General features: G+C 35.6%; 1 protein-coding gene across 1 annotated transcript; it reads right to left on the bottom strand.

The window, feature by feature from the left end:
* Positions 1–19,026: 19,026 nt before the first annotated feature.
* On the bottom strand, positions 19,027–20,607 carry LOC149238386 (peroxidase 5-like). Its single transcript, XM_089366971.1, has 4 exons — positions 20,463–20,607; positions 20,176–20,367; positions 19,884–20,061; positions 19,027–19,600 (listed from the first exon to the last, which is right to left on the bottom strand). Exons 1-4 carry the CDS (start codon positions 20,523–20,525, stop codon positions 19,179–19,181), a joined length of 855 nt encoding a protein of 284 aa, XP_089223097.1. The 5' UTR covers positions 20,526–20,607; the 3' UTR covers positions 19,027–19,178.
* Between the last annotated feature and the right edge of the window lie 5,160 nt (positions 20,608–25,767).

Here is a 25,767-nt window from a genome sequence, read left to right as displayed (position 1 = left end):
CCCATCATATGAGATGATGTCTAAAAAATATATAGTATACAAAAATAATTAGACAATTTTATTAAACAATTTAATAAAACAAGTTAAAGAACGTGCTAGTATAAATTTTATTCTAATTCATTAAAACAAGAAATTAAACTAGATATTTAAAGAAAACACTAATATTGCCTCTATCATTTAGAGGCTCATCCACTGTGAAGAATATGTTGGGACACCCTCTCCAATCAATCCCCGCGTAAGATATGCCAACACGACAAATGCATGGTCATCCACCCTAGCCAGTAGCACCAGTGCCTTGTCTAAAATCTTGCCTGGAAACTCTGGCATGCCCCTCTTGGGCATTATTTTCCCTCACATGTGCATCCGGGCCGTATTGATCGACCTAAGAGGGAGATGATCAAATGTATGCCTCATCACTAGAAACCTCTCAAAAATAAACAAAGAAGCTAGAAAGCATAAGGGAATGTCTCCCTCCCCTATCTCGACAACACATGACATCTATCTAAAGTTGTGCAAAAATGTTGTAACACCCTCCTCTCACATTTACCCAAAATAACTAGTCCTCTGGGGTAAACATGTGACGAGAGGCTACTAAAATCTGATTTAACCTCCTAAGTCACCTTAAGCAAGTGGAACCGACAAAACAAAACCAATCTAACCTTCTACACATACAACAAAACCCCAGGGAGCCATCCAACCCATCCAGGTGACCAGCCCCTAAGACAAACTACCTTTTTGTTGCATTAAATCCTTAGTCTCTCACTTGAAATGGGCATGCATGCGACTAGGGCCCTCCAGTAACTCTCACAACATGGGCATGCAAGCGACTGGGGTCTATTTCAGCTAGTTCTAAGCCTACGACCTCAGATTTTGTGCTAGTTTTTCAAGGCTAGGACTTAGGCCACCACTAAGAACTCCATGAAATTTTCAGGAATGAAAAGTAACATCAAAACAATGATACACATGAAAATACTTGGAAAAATACTTAACTGGACTCCTACTAGCCATGACCGGCATTTCATCAAACATGTCACAAATATGTATTCTACAGGTCATAACAACATATCTAAGCATAGGGGTCTCATACTTATCTGAGAATCCCTAAGAAGCATTGATGCCTCATAAAATTAGCTTCATTATCATATATTAGGTCATATATTTATTGTACATTCTTTTACAAATCAAAACATGATTAGAGCCATATATCATCATTGTCATAAAACATGCTCATGGCCAACATATAACCAACATAAATAACAAGGATACATCAACCATAAATGTCTCATATGAACTAGTACATTTACTCATAAAATACTAAGGAGAAATAGTTCTTATTAACGAATGATTAGGCCAACCAAGTTCGAGACTTCCACATACCACCCGACCATATATTGGCTAAACCAAATATTTCTTTTAGCCAATCACCTCCATGTCATATTCGAAGCATGAATGTGGGACTTATAATAAAAATCAACTAGGACTTCCCGAGGCTACACCACCTCACTCTCAACAATAGAACTAGGCTTTACCACAATCACCACCGGATCACTAGGCCATAAACAATAAACATACAATACCAAGATTTACCGCAATCCTCACTGGATCACTAGGCCAAAAACAAGCATGGATGCCATCGGATCTCTCCACCTACACCGTGAGGGATTTCTCTGTCCCAACCTCTCGGATTTACTGTGTATCCCGATATTACCGATAAATGGCTTTATCATGTATCCCATCCTGGGATTCCTAGGCCCAATCAAGGGTACTCACCATTGAGCTTTACCATGTATCCCACCATTCACTGATCAAGGGATTCCTAGTCTCAATTAAGGTGTTCACATTCAGGATTTACCATGTATCCCGCCATTCACCAGTCAAGGGATTCCTAGGACTTGTGACTAATCCTTAGAACGCCCCACTTAGTTTTGAGTCCATCTGGCAATCTAGCTCAAGCACATACAAAAGAACCCACCACACCATGACTATCCGGAAAGGGAAAGGCTAGGTTGAAAAACACTGGCACACTTGGCAAAACCCATGGCCATGACAAGAAGAGAACCAAGAACAAACAGTAGAGGAAATTTCAGCCTAAAAGTTCCCATGAAATTTTAACATACATAATATGTAAACCAATCAAAATCCTTTAAATTTAAAAGGAGGTACATGTAAATATTTTGGAGGGAAAATAAAAAACTAGTTTTTTAATTATATTTTTGGTTTATCTCCTTATAAGTTTACTCAAATTTCAATTGTAGACACTCATTGGATTTAGAATTAAATTTCACATCCCACAAATACCTATTATGCATACTTCTGAGAAGACCCACATTGAAAAAATTGAAGATATATACATGTTTTTTAATGTATCTTCAACATTTTTCAATGTGGGTCTTCTCAGAGATATGCATAATGGGTACCTGTTGGGTGTGGAATTTACTTTCGCATCCAATGAGTGTCTACACTAGAAATTTGAGTAAACCTATAAGGAGATAAACCAAAAATACAATTAGAAAAATAGTTTTTTTCTTTTCCCTCCAAAATTCATAACTTGTATTTTATTATTTTCCTATTAGGCTAAAATTTCCTCTAATGCAGGCATAACCATGCATGCTAAATCTATCAAGGAAATCACACATGCAAATCGATACCTACAAATAATCCCGCTGTAGCTACTAGATTCTGCTCTTCCTTGCTTGATATTTGCTTCATCTTGCTTTCTTTTCCTTTCTTGATCCAATGTTGAAGCACTCCAAGAAAATTCTAAGCATCCAAGAGTGTGAGAGAGATAGAATAGAGAGAGAGCTCCAAAACTGAACTAACAAAAAACCTTGAACTAATCCTCAAAAGCATTTTTATAAATGAGGGATCTATTTTCTTCATTTTCCATTATTTTTCCTTCATTTTCGTCCTCATTTTCAACCTGTGACCTTTCACCTTTTTTTCCTCCTAATTTCCTTTATTTTCATAAATAAAATTCTAATTAATGTCATTTTTCCTTTCCAAAGCCTTTTCCGTTTCCTTTGCCAATTTCTTAGCCATAATAAACCAAATGAACACCCACACTAGGATGTCTTTCCCAACATTAAGCTTGGAATAAGTGTCCCATAATGATGGTTAATATTTTCCTTATTAACTTTTATTACATGGAATTTTCACTAGGGTTGTTACAAATGCCTAAAAAAAATGGCAGACCTTCTGATGCAACGTGACACCTGAATCAAAGAATAAAAATAATACAAAAGAGGGCAACTAATTCGTTGCCCATCACCACAAGAATGTGCAATGGTGCTGACTAATAATGAGAGGCACCTAGCCTCCTCTATAGAAAAAGAAGAAGTTCATAGTTGTCCAACACTGACTTGAAAATATTATGGATGGATCGCAAGAGGCCCAAAACATCTATGAGTATATGCACACCAACTCTCAACTACAACACCATGGGGTACATAAGGGAAATGGGGAAAATCCTCCTCTCTCCTGTATCGGCCAGTGATAAAGTATATATCATCTTGAGTGGGCATATACCACAACTCAGGACCGACACAGAAAGCTTGCTAATGGACATTCCATCGGTGGATCAGAAGCAACAATAAGTCAAAGTGCACTTTTAGGGATGTACCCTCCTCATAGTACTTGAGGAGACCTACATTCCTCAAGAGCATTCAGGTCACTAGAGTTATAGGATGAGGGTATAATTCCCTCTCCCTCTCTTTCGCCTGCCATGGTCGAACCATATTGTATGGGTCCGCCTGTTGCTCCTTCTCCTGCTTCTACTCCCTCTGCTGACGTATCTACTACATGATTTACATACAAAATACATCAGCCTTATACATAATTTTTTTTTTTTAATTAAATGAAACATGTATTTATAATTATGGAAACATAGCTTTAAATTAAAAAATATATATATCGGTGCACCCAAAACACAGTCATGCACCGACGCCAGTGTGATTTCAAGTACAATCGCACCGGTAACATTACACACATAAGTATGACACACCGCGGGTGTTTCAGATATTTAACTTTTCATAGCGGTGTGGCATACTTGTGCACTGACGCACATGTATAACCTATTGACACCGGTGCAGTACATTTAGGTTATCAAACACACCGAGCTATAGGAATATTTTTAAATATTTATTTGCGGTGAGTTTGATAAATATAAATGCACCCGGAGTGACACATGAACACACAATCTATCGCATCTTTGTCAATGTGTTTATATTTACAAAACGCACCGCCAGAATGGCAGTGCATTATGTTCACACACCAAAACGCAGTGCACCACTCCCGGTGTGAGTCAAACATATTGAGTGCACTAGGCGCCGATTTTTTTTTTTATAATAACACTAAGAAATTCAACCTCATTTGCAATTCTGATCCGTTAAAAATTTATGTTAGAAAGAAACATAGATATTACCTGAACATTTGGTCGTCGAGGAGACATTGTGGACATGTAATAGAGAAAAACAAATTTTCATACCGTTTGAAAAAAATGGAAACTCAAACAGTGAGCACGGTACTAAAAGGTGGTTACCAAGAGAAGCACTGACATCAGGGCATTTGCACGTGGCAAGAATGACATCCGTGCTTCACAGCTCTACCACACTATAGATGGTAAAAATGAAAATTACAGCTGGGAGGGTTTTTTTTAATTAACTCTCCTCCGGTGTGTTTTGCGAAGCGCATTAGGGCTCACCATATGCAAAAGCACTGTGTTTTTTTTTTTTTAACTTTAAAATTATCGCGATGTTTTATCGAGATGCCATAGGGATTTACATTATTGGTAACAAGTCAATGTTGTGGATCTACAATAGCATCGATCTTGTTTTAGAAATTAGAAATCGTTTATCGCTACACTTTACAAGATGCCTCGGGGCATTGTTATATGTTTTCCGCACTAGGACATTATTGTCGAATAAAATCTGTATGTTTTACTATATGAAGGATTATGGTGCTAGTGAATATTCAAGCAACGATGCGTTTGGGTATTTAGTGCACCATAGAATTTTTATTTTTATGCAGCGCTGGTGCGTGTGTGGATAATAAAGCAACGATGCGCTTGAATAATTTAGACGCATCATCAAAGAAACATTCACCTGCCCACCTCCACTACAATCATATTTTTGGGTTGTTTTATGGGGGCCTCCACAAAAAAATATGTTATAAGGTCATTTCCTTTTTGTGATATATACACACACACATATTTGTTGTTACTAAATCAAAAGATACAAGCGATTTTAGCTTTCAAAAATACTAGACATGTACTTTTCAAGACACAACTAGTCACTATATTATTCAGTGATCGTTAAACAAAATATAACGGTGACATTTCAGGTGCACTTGTAAAAACATGGAAAAAATAATGCTTGACTTACAGATGCCCATATGCTAATAATTTATATTACATTCACTATAGTCCATGGGTATTGTTTCTTTCGATAGCATATCAACAACATTGTTAGAATCTCTATAGATATGCCTGACATGTAAATCATCATATTATTCTTGTGATGCCCTTATCTTCCTTTACCAACACTCAACATGAAGTCCACGCATAATAGCCTTTCTATTAATCTAGTGACTAATGTTTTTGGAATCCCTAAAAGCAAAAAATTGTAAGAAGTTCTCATGAGTTGCAATCTTAAGAAAAGCCAAATAACTCAACTTTAACAAAAGTATAAAACCCCATTTCTAACTTCATCTACATACTATAATAAAGTTTGATTTCAACCACTATACCACTTCCATATAAACTTAACTAGCAATTGTCCCAAAAGGTACAAAGAGAGGTCGATAGACTTATGAAGTTGGAATTGTTGAATTTCTATGAATGATTAAAAAGTACAAGTATTTTTCAAAAAAATAATGAATATTGGAAACCAAATAACATCTACAGTCTAAATTATATATATATATATATATATAGATATATATATATATATTAAAATCTCAATTGTATTGTCAATTTGGGTATTGGTTAACTTTTACACAAACATATGCTTCCACAATTGTAACTCTTCTCCAACATTGATTCATATTCTTCGTGAAACCTGCCACATTAGTGCAGTGCAATAAGAAATATTGTAAAGAAAGGTTGAGAAATCTTTCTTTATATATAAATATATATTTTTAATATGTTTTGAATTTATTTAAAAATGAGCAGTTTGTATCAAATCTACTGTGCTTGTCCCAAGTAAGATACAATTTTGATATTTCATTTACTTAATTATTCATAAATCTTTTTAATATTTCTACTCATTATTTGTTCACAATGGACAGTGCAGACCATTGTCATTATGAAGCTCTAACAAACTGTATAATTCATACAGCTAGGCAGTACTTCTTAAGCAAATGCTGTGAACTTTGCATGGTCTTTCCATAAAATTGACTGCACCAAAAATGGGATCCATAGATTTAGAGAAGCCTACTCTTGAAGAAACTCCATTTCTAATTTTTCATTTTTCAATTCCGGTAGTGACATGTAGCATATTTCCTTCAGGTTGGCATCTCCTCACATATCACCTTAAGAGGGGATTGAGAGAGTCTGAAGTTCAACAATTGTTTTTGTGGAATTCTGAATTAGGCTCTTAAATATATTAAAGTAATTTTTATAAACCACTGCCATTGTACATAATTGAATTAAATGTAAACTTTATAAACCACATACATGTTATTAGTAAGTAATCTTAAAAGTAACATGTTAAGAGTGACATGGTTCATAAAATGACTTAATGTAATGTAAAAACAAATTATTAATGTTTAAAACACTGGTGGATCCATATCCAAATTTAAATCTGAAATCTGGTAACTTATACACACACACATCAACCGGATTTAGCTCAGGTGGTTGGCATAAATGTTGTTAACTTGTTATCGCCCCCAAACAGGTTCAATCCCTGCATGTGATGTATTGAGTTCATAATGAGTATTTCTTGTAATGGCTTCGAGCCTTAATGTATGAGCAGTCCCTCAAGGACCAAAACATTTATATTCCTCATATGGAATATAAAGATATTTCTTATGGAAAAAAATATTTTCCTGTTCACTCTTCAACCAGCAAACAAGCAATTCAAAATTAGTGATGAAAGGAATATCTTTCTTTTTATTTTTACATGATCATTAACCAAATAAGAACAACATGAGTAAAGAAATATCTATTACAAAATAAATTCAACAATAGAATTGAAAGAAACGTTATTGCAGGAGGTCCTTTTTCATCTAGCAGTCCAGCATCTTCCAGCTTTCATAACAGCAACTCCTATTCCAAGCAAATGTGGGGAACAGGAGGACTATGCTATTGGCCTAATTCCCCTTGCACCTTCATTTAAAAAAATTACATCTTCCTTTATATATATATATATATATATATATATATATATATATATATATATATATATATATATATATATATATATATATATATATATATATATATATATATATATATATATATATATATATATATATATATATATATATCTTCATACACTTAAAAATATATAATAAATTTAACAAAATTAACTCATCCAAAAACATAAAATAACTACAAATTAACAATGGAATTTTCTCATTGATGTTGGGAATTGGTGAAATCATGTTCACAATGTTTGGTACAAACCAAAGAGATAGTTGAGTTGGTGTTAGTTATCTTGCACAGTGCAGTCACTCATTTGAATCCGAAGGTTATAAACCTATTTGTTAAATATTTTCAAAGTTTCATGATATCGTTGTTGTAATACTTATACTTACCAATTATTGGTCTTATACAAAAAGAAATTTCAATGCGTACGTATACACAAATGAGTCAATTGCAAATAATGAATTGTGTGCCTTACAATTGCAACCATGATTGTGCCCTCGCTGGCAATTTTGAATGGCTCCCTCTACCAAATCTAATATCCTTTCTACCTTACTATCTGCTTCATCATCTTTACTTAAATCAACATCACTATTGTACAAGAACAGTCCTTGTCTCGGGTGGTTGCTCATCAACGAAGACAGCAAGGAAGGAGGGTTGTGGGTTTGGGCATGGGAAGTTCCATGAGAATCCACTGCATTACCATCCAGAGTATTGAGGTCTCCAGCATCACCATCATCATCAAAAGGGGCAGGCATGCTTAGGTCCAATAGTTCCACTCTTGCAGGCAGCTGCTGCAGCTTAGGGGTCTCCTTGTTGCCACAACTAGTAATTATAGTATCTGAAGCTCTGCTACCCCAATGGCATCTCTTGTGACCACCCAAAGCCTGACCTGAAGCAAAACCATTTTTACAGATTGAGCATTCATGGATCCTTGGAATCTTCTTACCTGAAATAGCAGCAGACTCAATTGTCCTCGTTCCATCTCTGGCTTTGGCACCAGAAACCTTAGTCCTCTCCTTTGCAGGAGACTTGTGGAAATTGCCAGGCAGCTGAGAGCCCAATCCAGTACTGAGCTCATCAGCTATGTCTTCTTCTAGGCTCTCATTCTCATCCTATGTCTGTGTAAAACCGCCCTTGAACTTAACGTGGCTAGCACTGTGGCCTCCCAGAGCCTGATAGGAATGAAAAACCTTGTTGCAGGTGGTGCACTTGAACTTGCCCTTCGTAGCCTCATCATCATCATCATAAAGACTGGCATCATCATTAATTTTCTTATATTTGACCTTCTTGCTCATGGATTTTGGAAGCTGGGAACCAATATTGGGAAGGTTGAGGGAACCTGCTTCAGGATCTGCAGCCCCAACGTGAAATTGTGGGTTTTGGGCAGTGTTTACTCCACTTGCAAGCATTACAAGACACAGGGCCAAGTCCTCTTCTTCATTATTGGTTACTGAAACAAATTGTTCATGCGGACTAATTTGGAGTGCATACCTGGGTCTTTTAAATCTCTTTTCCTTCGCCCACTTATCAAGCCTGCTTAAATTCCCACTTGGTTGATCAATCTCGATCTCGATCTGACCACCACTATCTCCTCTTTTTTCTTCTTCGTCTTGGGTCTCATGTTTATCTGATTCTTCAAGACAGGCATCACCAAGTCTATCTTGATGCGTTTCACAACAACAGTTCATGTGACCAAACAGGCCTGACTGCCAAGAGCTCTTCCCGAAATGAATCCCTTGCTGCAAATCAAGACACTGATTGTTAATGTGCCTGAATTCTCTTTTGTGTTTCTCCAAATAAGCACACAATTTGGGTACAGTCTCTCTCCGGAAAATATCCCATAGAGCACCTCAAAATTCTGAGTTCAGGTTTTTCATCTTCTCTGAAATCTCAGGACAGTGATCTCAAAGTGCTTGTTTTGGTGCTGTTACATCCAAAGTGCTTATTGATGGTCAAGAAAGACTTATGCATTACAAAGATACTTAACGACAATATTACTAAGGCTATAAAACGTACATAGAAAATCGCTGATGTGAAAATTACACATTATATTGTTGATGAAAAACAGGAGACAATTTTTCTAACAAAAAAAGGATATAAGGATGCTTAAGAAATTTTGACTGTTTAAGCTAACCTCCTTTTGCTTTCACAGTTAAGTTTTGTTTTTTTCCCTATTTGTTGTTTAACCTAGTGTTCCTGTCATCTTCTTGTATACAACTTCTGTTCAAGCTAACCTCCTTTTGATTTCACAGTTAAGCTTTGTTCTTTTTCCTATTTGTTGTTTAATCTAGTGTTTCTATCATCTTTTTGCATACAACACTAGTAACAGAGTAGTTTTAAGCAAAAGTAACTATTATTGTTTGCACAGAACATCCCATGGGGTTGAATGTTTTTAGTTGGCACAATGCTATGGCTATGGTTTGATATGTTAGAAATTCGTGGAACTGCCAAATGGCATGCATTCATTGTGGGAGACAAGGCTTACCCTCAAGCTGAGAAAATATGTACAATGTTGAACAACTTGGCTAAGCAAATGGAGGAAGGAGGGTATGTCGCGGACACAAATTTTGTATTAGATGATGTGGAGGGAGAGGCAAAGGAAGACATGTTGCATAGTCATAGTGAAAAGCTAGTTGTGCATACAAATGTAGTGAAGCTAGAAAGCAGCAGCTTGAATCCACATTTTCTACGACCCTGTACCCTTTCCCTTGTTTGATTCCTCAGTAACCATGGTCAAGGTGTCGAGCTCCTTCATGGAAAATTCCAATGTCCATGCCTCTACCCCATATTCCTCTTTCAGCTTCTTCTTACGCTCAGTGCTCAGGTTAAAAGTCTAGTCATGAATTAGATGAATAACCTAGACACATCCACCTAATATGAAACCTTCCAAAGACGGATAGCCCCCAAAAGGGGTAAGCATGTCAAAAGCGGAAATTCAACCTAGATGGGGAGGAGAACAACCTATCATATTAACCACCCAAGCTAGACCACATTGACAAAATGTTTGTTAATAACATTCAGCGACAAGGTACATATTGTGCAAATTTGGAAATAGCTCAAGCGACTCAAAGATCCTTATAGTCTGCAAACGGGAAAATCTCGGAAATGATCAGGGTATGGTCGAGGACACCTCTTATAGTACCTTAAAAACATGTATGAAATAGAAACATTTTCCAGCCATACCTAATACTGATCCTTTCAGCAATATGTTGTTCATACATGATATGCAATCCTTGTAGGAAAAATCCACATGTTTCTTACACAACGTAAAACCCATTAAGAAATGTGTTTCAATAACATTTAGGTAGAAGGTATATATTCTGCACATTTGGTAGAACATTTTTTTTTAACATGTTTTGGCATAAATTAAAAATGTTTTACGTAAATTCATGCTATGTATGTAAGGTACGTGTCAAAACCTTCTGGAAACTGTAATGATGTTTCTAAAACTCTTATAATGTGCTCAGAATCTGCCTGAACATGCCAACTGATGGAAAGCTATGCTTTGTGCATGTGCCCAACATGGGTTAAACCGAATACTGATCACTCTCAACTTTAAAGTACTTCATATCATACTTTCAGGTATAGGAATATTTCACTTACTTGTGTGATACCATCAGGTAGTCACAATGTGTCCAAAATTGCTTGATTAAACTTGTCCAAATTTTTTCCCTGATCACAACTAAGGTCATGAAGCTTCAAACCTGTTATAGATATTTTCTTGTGTAGAGGAAAAAATGTACTTTTTTGGGACACAACCAAGACCTTGTGATCACTCTGAGGCAAGAAATATGATTTAAGTATTCTTTCAAGTGATGATAACATAGGATGCCCTTCAACGAACCCATTTTCAGATTTATGGTAGGCATATTTAAGCAAATAATAGGGCAGTTTTATAGAATCTTCCAAAAACTCTATGCTTTGAACCAACTCTATCAAATACAGATATGCTATCTAAACACCATAGAAACAAACATCAAAATTTGTCTTCTATAATAGATGCATAGTGCCCAGTCCTCTCAAAGTTGTATCATATTTCAAGGAAACTATTTGGGAAACCTTGTCCTTAATCAAACTCATTAGATCTACCTGATTAACATGTAGAATACAAAGCTTTTTCAGGTTTGGAAATGTATCTACTATTCTTTTTAGCTCATTATCTAACTCATAAACCATTTCATAATCCGTTCGAATGCAATCATTAATGTCTATGACAGATTTGGACATCTCAATATGATGAAGTTGTATCATGTTCTTTTGACAATAATAATCGGATGAAATAGTATTTGAGAATTCATTGAGATGGGTATGCAAAGAACTTTGCATGCTACTTGTTTCTTTTGTTGAAGGATCTCCACATCTTACAGAACATATTTTCACATTCAAGTAAAATGACAGATCACTGGATACAAACATAGAGTTGAACAATAAAGAGACCTTTGTAGTTCTTGACTGAAGTGTATTTTGCAGATTATCCTGTGTTTTCATGTCCATGTTGTAAGGTACCCCACCCAGAATAGTCTTAGACTTGAACCTTGGAATATCTGATATACCAACACTTTCGGAGAGCTCTAGACCATTATTTTTAGGTTGATTATCCTGGTGCTTATCAAAATACTCCATTATATCCAAAAAATTTGAAGTCACTTTCAAAGAAGGATCTGTAAAATTAATCAATTTGCAATTGTCTTCATATTGTATATTTTTCTAAAGAGGAAAACAACTATGATTGTTGCAAGCCCCTCCCTGTGAGTGATGGAAATCCAAATAAATCCATTCACTTGCAGATGTAGAATGCTCCTTTTGTTGGTGGAGAAGCATTTTTGTAACATATAAGGCTATAAGTTATTTATTAGCATCATAAAACATGGTAGTTGGTAATGACTTGTAGGTTTTCTCAGTTAAGGATAGCTTAAGTACAACTACTAGTTCATGAAAAGATCCATGTGATATTAATTTGGACTCGTCTGATTTTTCCCACAATACCCCCACCTCCAAAAGCTACATTGGTCTACAACATGGGATACCCTCTGTCACTACTCCACTCAAGCCTTACTTAATGCAATCATGAGTTTCCCAATTTGGTTCATTGTTCATAAAGGAACTCAGCCCATAAACATAATATGACTTTCCCTCCCTTGATCTACATTTGTTATCTTGCTCTGCATAAGCTATGCATCCTCTTAGTACCTAGACACATCCACCTAATATGACTCCTTCCAAAGACAGACAGCCCCCAAAAGGGGTAAGCATGTCACAAGCAGAAATCCAACCTAGATGGGGAGGAGAACAACCTCTCATATTAACCACCCAAGCTAGACCTGTTAATAACATTCAGCGACAAGGTACATATTGTGCAAATTTGGAAATAGCTCAAGCGACTCAAAGATCCTTATAGTCTGCAAACGGGAAAATCTTGGAAATGATCAGGGTATGGTCGAGGACACCTTTTACAGTACCTTAAAAACATGTATGACATAGAAACATTTCCCAGCCATACCTAATACTGATCCTTTCAGCAATATGTTGTTCGCACATGATATGCGACCCTTGTAGGAAAAATCCACATGTTTCTTACACAACGTAAAACCCATTAAAAAATGTGTTTCAATAACATTCAGGCAGAAGGTATATATTCTGCACATTTGGTAGAACAAAATACTCAGAATAAACCCAAGCAAATGGGACAGAGGATGTATTTTCTTACACAACGTAAAACCCACTAAAAAATGTATTTCAATAACATTCAGGTAGAAGGTATATATTCTGCACATTTGGAATCAGCTCCTCTCAGTTTTCACCTTAGAATCCCTCCGTTCTCCACATACCTTGTCCCTTTTACTGGGAAACAACTAAATTAACACTAGCATATTTCCTCATCAATTTGCATGTAATCACCATTGAATTATTTCTTAAAAGACCAAGAAAATGAAAAAATGGAACATTGATACAAAAACTCTTTGAACAACCTCTAGGAAAGAAAACCTGTCATGAAGGACCATGGACCGAGGGGATTGAAAACGTCTGGGAAAGAGTTCCTGACATAGAAATTGTATTTTTGTGATCAAATGTCTAATCAAACCATCTATTTGATTGATTTAAATAGCCCAAAGTGCACAAGCCAGCAATTGATGATAAATTATTTGTGCCAAAAGAATAGGAAAATGAGATATTTGGCCACTGATGGCCTCCTTTGAGTAAACCCCTTGCAAACTTCTGATGTTCTGGGTGTTTCTAATTTCTTTGGAAATTTCCTTGGAAAGCAGCTTTCAACCTCAGTAAGTTTTGCGCAGATGGCATTTTAACCTCGATTAACTATCTTCTCGGCCTCCAAGAAAAATCAGTTCCTTTATGGGGCAAGAGCTCATGGAACTCTCTCAATAAACCACTTCATGACTTAAACATAAGAAAAATCGCTTTGTGAGTATGTAATTGTTAAAAAAATGCGAGCAAATTATTCACAATCATAATTCGAAAATCAGGAGCTACCCTTCTACCTTTTGCTTAGTCTTCAATCAATTCTTCAAATGAAGAATGACATTTGCCTACACACCAGTAGGGTTTTGATATTAATTACAACATTGTCATCCTTCTATTTATCAATTCCAAACCCTCCTACCAACAAAAAAAATTACCCCCAAACACCTGTCAATTAAAGAAATACATCTAAATTTCAATACCCCGAATGAAGAAACCCGCCGCCCAATAAAAAATTGATTCAAGTTTAATGCCCGCATTGAGAAATCCTCCGCCCAATAAAAAAATTTATTCAAGTTTAATGCCCGCATTGAGAAATTCTCCGCCCAATAAAAATTGATTCAAGTTTAATACCCACATTGAGAAACCCTTCGAACTACAAATTTGACCAACGATACCTCACATAGAGAAACCCTCCCCAGTTATAATTTCACCTTAACTATAGTACCCCTGTTCTCTGAATTGACCCCAAAAACAATTCTGCAGACTTTTCAAGCTGCCAGTTTTGGGCAAAATGCACAGAACTTGACCTTAATATTTCAACATTTGAATTCCAGGAAAAATCAGTTACAAAATAACTTAGAAGATACAGTTTTATTATAGACCTCTAAATTTTTTGCACCACATCGACTCTTTTCAAGCTGTCAGTTTTGGGCAAAATGCACAGAACTTGACCTTAATATTTCAACATTTGAATTCCAGGAAAAATTAGTTACAAAATAACTTAGAAGATACAGTTTTATTATAGACCTCTAAATTTTTTGCACCACATCGACTCTTACAGGTTCTAAAATAGAAATGGGCAAAACCCTAATGGTGTTTAGGTAACTTCACAAAAAAATTACTGAAAATTTCAATACCGTTAAGATTCCGAGTGTCGATGTCGCTTTTGTACATGTAATCACCATTGAATTCTTTCTTAAAAGACGAGGAAGATGAAAAAATTGAACACAAACAAAGGGTTTCAATACCGAACCGAGACAAAAACCCTTTGAACGACCTCTAGGAAAGCAAGCTCTTCATCGTCGCCATCGACAGTAGTAGGTTTAGAGGTTTTAATGAAAATTTCAATACCGTTAATATTCAGAGTGCAGATGCCGCGTAGAGGTCACTTAGAGGGATTACTGCTACTTCCAAAGCGTATAACTGATCATGTTATGACATTTTAGCTTAGCTGATTTTACTCTAGTATGAATATGCATGCCCCCCACTATTTCCCGCCCTCGAGCCACATATCCGAAACGATAAAAACGAGATTTTGATTCCGCTGCTAGGCAACAAACCATATCTAGTGTGCTATTGGTCATTAAGCCAAGCAAGAACTTAATACAACCAAGAAAATGGGCTACACTGGTACCTGCAAGGCTTACAGATTCGAGGCAGAAAACTGATTTATTCGACGCAGAAAACTGATTTAACCTGTACCTGCCATAAAAAACCCACAACAAAACACTGGACTGAGATTATAACAGTGTAAGAAAAATGAGAGAGAATGGGATCAGAAAAGCCAGTGTTGAGAGCACTAACCACTGAACTTTGAACAGAAGAACTCTGAGCACCTGAACGAACAACTTCTAAACAGAAGAACGGAGCTGTAAACAAGATAGCACAATCGAGCTGTAAACAGGGTATAGCAACATCGAGCTGTAAAGCAGAATAATGAATCACCATTGAATAACCGAGAGCTAAATTCATCGTTAGGCAGCAAGGCAGGTCGTGCACAGCAGAAACCGGAAACATTATTGCAGCAGGTCGTGGAAGAGCCCGGAAACATTATTGCAGCAGGTCGTGGAAGAGCAGAAAGCGGAAAGCAGGAGGAGCAGAAATTGGAAAGCAGTTTTGGTGAGGGAGGAATAGTTCGAGAACATATGCCAAATGTCAATTAAACCAGATGCCAATTGGACCCCAGATGTCAATCAGAGAATCAAAAAGTAGAAGACTAAACTCATTTAAAGGAAAGCCTATCAACCTAATTATAATATTACTAGAAAAAAAATATTAATTAAATACTTCTTTTAACTTATGGAAAAATATTATTGAATACTTCTTTTAACTACTTAGAATATTGAGAGAAGATATGTGATTGTGCCTCAATAAAAGATGAAATAAAATCTTAAACTTGATGAAAATTAATAATAAAAAAATTATACGATTTTATCCAACTTTATTTTAAAGTAAAATGGATAATTATTTTTCGTGCAAAACTAACAAGCAAATGCTTAAATCGATTGCTATAGCGAGCTCGAAGGGCAGAGCGGATAAATTATAAACTTCGCTTAAGAAATGTGACTTTGGTAAATAAATTAATGGTAAATTATTATATATATAAATTGGAATTGCCAGGACATATAGTTTAATTATTATTAAAAAATTAAAAGTTAAGAGTGAATTCAAAGTTAAATAAATTAGTAGTAAATTATTATTATATATAAATTGGAATTCTCAGGGGCATATCGTTTAGTTGTTATGAGAAATTAAAGGCGAATTAAAGATATGATTAAGCAGCAAAGATAAATTAAAGAAATACAATGACATTGCGGATTGAGATTTGAGTTAATAAACCAAGGCGGCCGACAGAGTGGGATATTCGATGGCGAAGCATGCGATTGGGTAATAGCCGGAAGAGGAGAGCGCCGCCGTCATGTCGGGAGTCACATGTGGACTCGATTTAGATTTGATAGCCTGTTCCCGCCATCCTTATCCCTATCATACCCGATTGCCGACGGACAGCAGTGGTTTTAAACAATTGACTTCGCCGTTGTTGTTCTAGAATTATTTTTGAAATTTACAATCAAGATTCAAAATACATGTGTCGAAATGACAGAGAATCATAAATTATTTTTATTAAAATAATGTTTAATTAGAAATTAAAAGAATGTTCAATGTTAGTATTGATAATGTTTATGGTGATGTGGTGTATTGTTAATATAATTTGTTTTAAATTTTGTCTATAAAAATTTAGTTATGTTAAAGGTTAGTGTGGTTTAAATTTGATGTGATCTTAAATGATTTTGATGCCTTAGATATTTCCGAACTCCTATTTTTCAAACCTCACATCAAACCTGATATAATTTGAAATGAAATTAAACCACTTTACAAACAAAAAATACTAATATTAATAATGACAAAAAAAAAACTTGGAATGTGACAATATGCTTGGAAATGCAGTGTAATGGCACAGAGGCCGATTGTGAGAACGAATATTTTGAGCACGTATTCGCAGAGTTTGAGGACACTGATTGTGAGGAAGTCGCCGGGATGACAGGATGGTTGTGGGAGTTGAGAGAAGTAGCCAAAGATTTAGATAGGAAGGATGGGCAAATAGGTAAAATGTTTTGGGGTAGAGGAAAGATGATGAAGAATGTAAGAGCTTTCAGGGTGGGTCTATAAAAGTGTTGATCGTTTAGTCGGTTTTTTTGGTAAGGTTTAGGTTTTATTAACTTTTATATAAGAAGGTGTCAAAGATGGAAATAATTTTTTTTTGATAATTAAATTATTTTTGGCCGTCATGCATTTCATTGTTTCCAGCGAAGCACTTATACCAGAACTCAACTATCGTTATCAATGAGGAAGAGGTTTATTCAAAGAAATGAATTATTAACTTAATTGTGAGATAATTTAAATTTAAAAATTTAAATCATTAAAATTAAAATTTTGTATCGGTGAGGAAGAGGTTTATTCAAAGAAATGAGGCAGTGAACTATACGACCTTCGGTTAATAATAGACCAAACAATTGCTCAATAATGTTAGGAGAAAAGCGGATGAGATTGACTGACTGATTAAAATGAATTTCTATTTGGTGTATTGCACTTAATCTTATTTTTGGTGTAGGTGTTGGTATGGAATGGGTGTGGGTTAAAATTAATAGCAAAAAGTTAATTATTAATTTTGTGAATTGATATAATTAAATTTATAAACGAAAAATTAAAAAAGAAAAAATAAGAATGGTATTATTGTGGTAAAATAGAATTGATATTAGATTTTCATTATTTTATGATGTGAATAAAATTTGTAAAGTGGATTTTAAAATATTTAAGATTAATATTATTATATTGAAATTAGGTTGTGATCAGTTTTCTTTTTTTTATGATTTTTTAGTTTATTTTATAATAAATGAAAAAATTATTTAAATATATTTTTTCAATTTCTTTAGTATAATGGATAAATATAATATTTACTAATTTTATAGTTGTGTTTGTATGTATTTCTAAAATGGGTTATTATAAATGTTAAGTTATTGCTTAATTTTTTTTTCTATTGTTATTTTTGGACATGACCATTATGTAGTCTCACTATTACCAATTATAATTAATTGTATATATTTTTTTAAATTATATATTTAGAAAAATACCATATCAATTGAATTACCATCCAAAGCTATAAATAATTGTAAAAATTACATACTATACTTTTTAAAAACTATTTAGATTAAATATGTTTCCAAAGAAAGTTAATATATTCTCAACTAAAATATTATATTTAAAATTATTATAATAAAAAAATATAAAAAGTTTTTAGTATACACTATTAAAAATATAATAATGAGAAAACCTTAAAATAGTTCAATAATAACTTTATAGAAATTTTTATAAAAATTATATATTAATTATTTAAAGATAAAAAAATTAGTGTTTATTGTCTTCTAAATATAACTAAATCGGCCTGGAGACTGCTTCTGCTTGGCTAAGAGCTCGTCTTCCTCGGACATAAGGAAACAGGTTAACGGCCCAAGACCCAGAGGCATCTGGCAGGAGTGAAAGCCTGCTCCCTTACGGACCACCAGCGGGTTATTACAGGTGGCGTGGTTTTCCTTGATAACGGTGATGAGTCAAATCGACATTCGCGGATAGCAGCCAGAGATGGTTGTCCTCACTGTTGGTTTGACACCTGAGTTTGATAGGTTTTGCCACCTTCGGGAAAGAAAAAAAATATAACTAACTATAATTGGAAAAATATATTTTATGGACATAAGGGATATGGCACACATGAACACACATCTTTAAAGACTCAACACTTCGATTAAAAATATCGTTAATCAAAGACTAAGGTTGCGTTTCATTAAGAACAAAACAAATAACATGAAAGATCTCGACATACATCTCATTATGAGGAAAACAAATAACAAGAAAGATCTCTGAGTAAGTCATTACCCATCAAATGCGAAGACTCTCTTCTTAAAGCTAACTAAGAGGAAAACAAATAACAGGTAAAACTCCTGAGAGTAGTACGTGTTTTATTGGTGAAAGAAGAATATAAGAATGGCGGGGTTATGCAGCACCAGGAGTGAGTGAGGATGATGAATTATTTTAGATCTCAAAGAGCTTATGAGGGCTTAGATTAGCTGTTAATGACCCTGCAGTTGTGCCGGATTTCTCCCTCATTCCCACTTAATACGCTGATCTTTCCCATCTTAACCATCGCCGCACCAAAACTTAGCTGCCACCTGTGCAGGTTATGGCGTCCTGAGTTTGCGTTCACCACATTGTTGGTGTTTGGATCTGCAAGCAGAGCTGCATCGGAGGTAAACAACCCGTGCTTCCTTTTAAGCTCGTCATAGTACATATTGTCCAGGGTGTTGGGCGTCACAATCTCCATGGCGACTGTCGTTTTCACGTTGCTGGGGCTTCCCTCGGGACAGCGTGCCTTGAGTATGTTAGCATAATTAGGATCCAGAGATGGGTCCGTCTGAAAAGTAGCGTTGAAGTTGTAGAGCCTGCTTACCAATGAAGAGCAGTGAGACACGCCAATTTTGTGCGCGCCTGCACGCATACACCCAACGTTGCATTAACATAACAAATTAATTACAATGATGAACATTTATATAGCAATATTCATACTATTTGAGTTAGTTTTAATTGTTGCGATTTATAATTTACAAATTAACGCTTTTATGTTCTTCTAAATACTCAATATTTAAAACTTCAGCATTTCTACTAATAAAATTTTCCGAAAAATATTTTTAATGATTTTAAATACAATATTACTACTGGGACTGGTTGCAATACAGTGTGTTAATAAACATTCACAATAATTAGTACGTACCCGACAGTATGACCATCTCTTCCTGTGACAGACCTTTGGCCGCAAAGATTTGGGTTAGCTGTGTCACATTGAAAAATGGGGGAGGTAAGTTTCCCGCGATATCTGAAGCTCGTGAAATTCTTCCATCCCTCCGTCCAGCCGGAACATCCCAACTAAGACCATATCTGTATGGAGATGCCTGCCGACATTTATTAAAAAGTTAGTGGCTTTTCAATATTGCGTAGCTGTAGGTATTTGTCGTGCGGGACATTTTCTATAAAATTGTGAGCGAAAGAAAAGACAATATAATTACCAGCTTTGCGCTATCTCTAGCAGCAAATGCGAGGATGTCTGCACAAGAAACAGTGTTTGGGCAGACCACCTCTAATCTTGATTTCGCTGCGTCAATCACTTCAAATCCGTGAAGACTTGGACTGTTAGCTGGACTATCCTTCTCTGCGGTGTTGTTAGCAGTGGAGTCTATGAGAACAGACCCATCGCATCCCTGAAAGCAATAGGTGATAAAGTATTAACAGAGGCAGGAGAAAATGTTGATAAATTGATGTATGGTATGATGGATTAATGAGTATTGCGCCTTACCCTGACGAAACAATCATGGAAATGCATTCGAATGAGTCCAGGAGCTACTCCACTGTTTTTCATGTATGCATTTCGCACAGCCTCAAACACAATGGATTCCGCAGCTGGACAACTCCAACGGTAGAAAGCCACTCTAAGTTGATCACTATAAAAACCCGGTGCTTTAGATTTGGCATTTCCGAGGTTCTGACCACCCACTATTTCATTAACAACTCCAAGATCCACGCTTACTGTAACAACAACTAAGGCCCAAAATAATAGGAGGAGGAAGGTTGATTTACAGTGCTGATGATGAAGCTTCGACATTGGCGTTTCAGGATAGTAAAGAGGGGACGGGCAAGGAGAATTGATGGTAAGCAGTGGCGCTATAGAATGTGGAAGAAACGAGGAGTATAAGAATCTGAATGTGAAGGGATGGGTATTTATATGGATGGGTATTGTTGTGCTGCAGGGTTCAATTCTCTGTGGGCGAGCTCGAATCGTGAAAAGTCTTCGTAGGAGTTCGTCTTGGTAAGGCGAACATGGTTTCCAGTTTGGATTTAGGGTTTATGGTATCATGATCACATATTATTTTATACAATAATACAGCCTATCCGGACCTTCGCAGGTTGTTGTTATTTTATCATTGCAAAGATACAACGTGCAAATGTCTGTGTATAGATTCATCACATATTCTTTCGTACAGCTGCTCTATAACTGGAAAGGTACGACGTGGTAAGCTCGTTGTGATAAGATAATGATTATTATTTTATCAAGTTGCACTATGTATATCTTGGTTCAAAAGTCAACCACGGGATAAAATACTAAATGTTGTCTGATTTAGTTTTGTTCAGAGATCAGTGAGAGCCAAACAATAAATGCCATCTTGGATGTCACCTAAAATCACAACCTAACATATGTGTGCTGATTTCCTTGTGTTTTTGTGGATACAATTGTTTCATGACTTCATTACAGTGTTGTAAATATGATGTTTTGCAGTTGAATAATTAAATGTTTTTACAGTTTAATTTAAATTGTACCATTATTTATAATTTAGAGAAAACTTTATTAATAACATTTAATATTAATTTTAGATATCAAATTAAATATTATTTAATTATAATTTAATTTTTAAATTCAATAAATCTCTTATCATTTTATTATTGTACAAAGGTTTTTCAATTTAGTGTGTTTTTTATAGGCAGATATAATATTAATAACAATGTATAAGAGTAATAAAAATCGTAAATGAAATGTTTATCAATAAATTATTATTATAATTTTTCTTAATAAAATAATTATTATGAATTTTTATTGGAAAATAAAACTTAAATAAAAAGAGTACAATACTCGAGACTTACTTACTCATCATTTAAGTTTCCCCTTAACTATATGTTTAAGGTTAATAAATTTGTCCATATAAATCAAATACAAATAGTTTAAAGAATATTTATAAAATATAGATAGATATAATACTATTAATACTCCATAACTCCAGAAGTCTTGACAAAAATTCTAAACAAAATGTCTGTTTTCTTTTTCATTTTAACTATGAAGATCTATAATTAAATTTCATAATTTAAAATAATTTATAGCTTACACTAATTGTCATTATAATTCTTCGAATACATATTTTTATCAAGCAGCTCTTATAGTTGCATTTTTAATTCAGTTAACTCCAGTATACTCATACAGTAAGGGGCCCAGGAGACCGGGGCAACTCCCGGAATTAGCTTAATGGTGAAATCTATATCTCTTTTTGGGGGTAGTCTTGGAATTTCTTCAAGAAACACATCTCGAAAATTTTGCACCACAAGTATATTTTCTAAAGAAATAGTTTTATCCTTAGAATCAACATACCCTATTTGTATTGCATAAACCTAGCAACCTTTTCTGATGCATTTCACTAATTGGGAGGTTGTTACAGGCCTTAATTTCAAAGGTTTTTTAATACCTTGAATTTCTTGTCTTTCTCCTTTCTCATCTAGGTAATTAATGGTTTTGGTTTTACAGTTAATGAGGGACCAATGTTTTTCCAACCAATCCATACTTATAAGGATGTCGTATGATCTCAGGGGTAACACATTCAGGTCTGCCATAATAGACTGACCAACTAACATTAGGGGACAATTGATGACCTTGGCCAACACCCTTCTTTTTGCTCCCGTGGCTAGTTGTACTAACCATGGATTTTTAAACTTAACAACTTGAAAACAACATTGTTCCACTATCTTTGAGCTAATATAACTCAGAGTAGCTCCTAGATCAATTAAAATGGATATGGTTTGGCCAAAAACTTTACCTTCGACTTCAACCATGGTTGGTTATTCTCCCCGATGGTCTTCAAGGGCAACATTAATTTTAGGAATGCTTCTTGCCACTTCTCCTACAGTAGATGCTTCTTGAATATATGAAATCTGATCAGCTCCCTTGCGGTGTGGGTAGTTTTTGACATAATGCAGACCTCTGCATCCCCAACACTATATAGGTGGTCTGGTGGTTAATTCTACTTCAGTTCTGCCTGACTGCTCATTCATTTTGGTTTCACCTGGTAGCTTAAATCTGGGCTGATTTCTGTTCATATTCCGACTAGTTTGACCTTTATACGGTCCTTTGTTGACTGTGCCCTTATTTCCCTTGTGATTGGAAGTAAATTTAATCCCCTTTTTGTCGACCCATCTCTTTCCCACATCACCCTTTTGTTTGTTTTGCTGGTAGCATATCCGTGCTTTCCGTATAACTTCGTCCATGGTTTTCAGGTTATCAAACTCAAGTCGTTCTTTCATGAACAGTGGAAGACTGCTGATAAACCACTGCACTTTTGCCTTTTCTTTGCATATGTAAGGGACATATCGAAGTAAGGATGTGAATTTTGCTATGAAATCATCCATAAACAATTGACCCAGTTGAAGATGATGAAATTCCGTTGCCTTTTCGTCATAGAATATTTCAGTTATATATTTTTCTTTAAAATACCTTTGAAAATTTTCCCAAGTTATGCTTTGTTCATTTACTCTGCGGACTGTTTTTACTTCTTCCCACTAGAGGGTGGCTTTTACTTGTAGTTGGAAGATGGCCAAACAAGCCTTTAAATTGTGGTCATACTCATACAACTGAAAATATTTGTTCATATTGATGAGCTAGGCTTCCGCTGCCTGTTCTTGTTCACCATCAAAGAGGGGAGGTTTTATTTTCCGAAATTCCCCTTGAAGCTCCATCTTCTGCCTTTTTTGTGTCTTATGTTCTGACACATTATCTGATTCTTCTTCATGATTCTCTTCGCCACCCTCTCTTTCCACATTCTCAGTTCAAAATTCTTGTTCGCTAGTCATATTTCCGCGCTCAAGGATGGGAATTAGTGGTCAATGATTCTGTCTATCAGATAGACTCTTCATAATATTTTCCTGCTCTTGCATCAACCTTTCATTATCTGCCCGCAGACGTGCCATCTCATCCTTCAATTCTTGTACAATCTCCATGATAGCAGTATTGGTATTGTGCGACTCTTCTCCCAACTGCACCCATACCTCAGGATTGCCTTCTTGAAATGATGCTAGCCTTGTTCTCGTTACGGACCTGTGTGGTGGATTTCCAGTCCTCCTCATGCTGACTGCTTCCCTTCTTCCTCTGTGCACATCACAAATGTTGTTATTTACTTATATTCCAGAGGTCTCAGTTTTGCAACCTGAGCGCTCTGATACCATATGTCACACACCCACATGTCAAGATATGCATAAAGAATTTTTTTAAATAAATTACTTGAAGTTAAACATAGATCTTTTACCATTAATATATACATTTACACCATGACTGTAAGTTCTTACCAATGTTTTTTTTTACATTACTTCGGACTAATATAATATGGTTCTTTTTACAATCAAACAAAACATAGATTTTGTATACTTGCCACGACTAATGTTTAACAGGGTCATACATTGGTTGGGTTTCAACCAAGTCAACTAGCCCGCTTATCAACCCTTAATCCACGATTTGCTATATAGTATATTCAACAGTGATTGAGCTCAGGACTTTAATTCTGTCATGTCACTGAGCAATACATTAAATTTCCACCCGTCTACATTTATACCTCATTAATTGGCGTGTTCGGCCTAGGTGTGGAGGTATTTCCCCTCTGGAGTCTTCGTTTGTTGTACAGCTTCGTCGGCGACCTTGGGAGTGGCTCCTCATCAACGGTACCCAGGTGTCGATTCGAATCAGACGATGGTGGAGAATCTCGAGGTCCTATGCCTCTGGGGTAAGGCTGTCGTCTTTTCATTTTCTTTCTCCCAGAAATAGACATAGCGTACTCTGCAGAGGGGTTTTCCTATGCTCTGGTATTTACAGGTCTATCGCTTGTTGTTGGAGGTTGTTTTTTCTCCCAATTTGGTTCACTGTTGTCATAATATGTTTCCTATTTGTTTATGGATTACGTTGACAGGCTCATCTGGTTTCTAGTTTGACATTCTGTTGTGAGGAGGTTTTCTTCATGCAGCGTCAAAACAGGCAATTTCTGAGTGGGTTTGTTGGCTATTTTTATTCATAAGCTTTTTGCCCAGTCTTTGTTTTCATACGCAATATTTTAATCTTTGATACTCCTCCTAGTTGGGATGGAGGGTTTCGCAGGTGACGGTGTTTTGGGCAAAATTCCAGAGAAAGTCTTTGATCGACCCACTGAGTGCGGTGATGATTGTTCCCACCCATCTACCAGGTACTTGAGCCTTGCCCATTATGTTCTTTTAAGGGTTTCTTAGTTTGAGGGTTTTGGACTCCCGAAAGAAGACTTCATTATGTGAACTGTTAACTTATCTGTTTATATATTTGTAATATCTTTACTGTTAGAAGCATTATTGGTGAAATGCATTTGTATATTTTTGTAAAGGTTTAACGGTGGACCAAAACCCTGGCCCAACTCTATTTTCTTCCTCTCTTTGATAATAGATTCGAACAGTTTCTTATTGTTGTTAAGAGGGTTTTATTAGCAAGCTTATAGTTCTTGTTTTTCCATTTACATAATTATATATAAACCTCTTCTCGATAATGTAATGTTTTGGTAGTCGCTTCATCATTTTCATCAGAAATAGAAGTCGAAATGCTCGTCTATTTTTCAAGTTGAAACTATAAAATTTTGATCGGCTATGGTTTATCAAGTAGAGTTTACCATTATCTGACCTGGCCCGCAAGGGTAGGAATTTTGGTCATGCATGAAATAAAGGATGTATACCTGTAATTTACCTATCGCAATCTATAAATTCAGTTTTATTTCATTCTACTGCCTCAAGTTTCTCTGTTAACATCAGAAGGTCTGTGTTCCTAAATGCTTTCTTTT

The sequence above is a fragment of the Pinus tabuliformis genome, chromosome 8, assembly GCF_031772625.1.
Source record: "Pinus tabuliformis cultivar Carrire ecotype Pingquan chromosome 8, CPIR1, whole genome shotgun sequence".
In the NCBI taxonomy this organism is placed as follows: domain Eukaryota; kingdom Viridiplantae; phylum Streptophyta; class Pinopsida; order Pinales; family Pinaceae; genus Pinus; species Pinus tabuliformis.
This window is presented reverse-complemented; position numbering and strand designations above follow the sequence as displayed.

Bases quoted from the DNA above. Each gene is read 5' to 3' on its own strand.
- LOC149238386 (XM_089366971.1), bottom strand. From the start codon at position 20,525: ATGAAAAACAGTGGAGTAGCTCCTGGACTCATTCGAATGCATTTCCAT. The intron at 20,062-20,175 runs GTAATTATATTG...AAATGTCGGCAG, and splicing joins CTAGAGATAGCGCAAAGCTG to GCATCTCCATACAGATATGG. The intron at 19,601-19,883 runs GTACGTACTAAT...GTATGCGTGCAG, and splicing joins AGAGATGGTCATACTGTCGG to GCGCGCACAAAATTGGCGTG.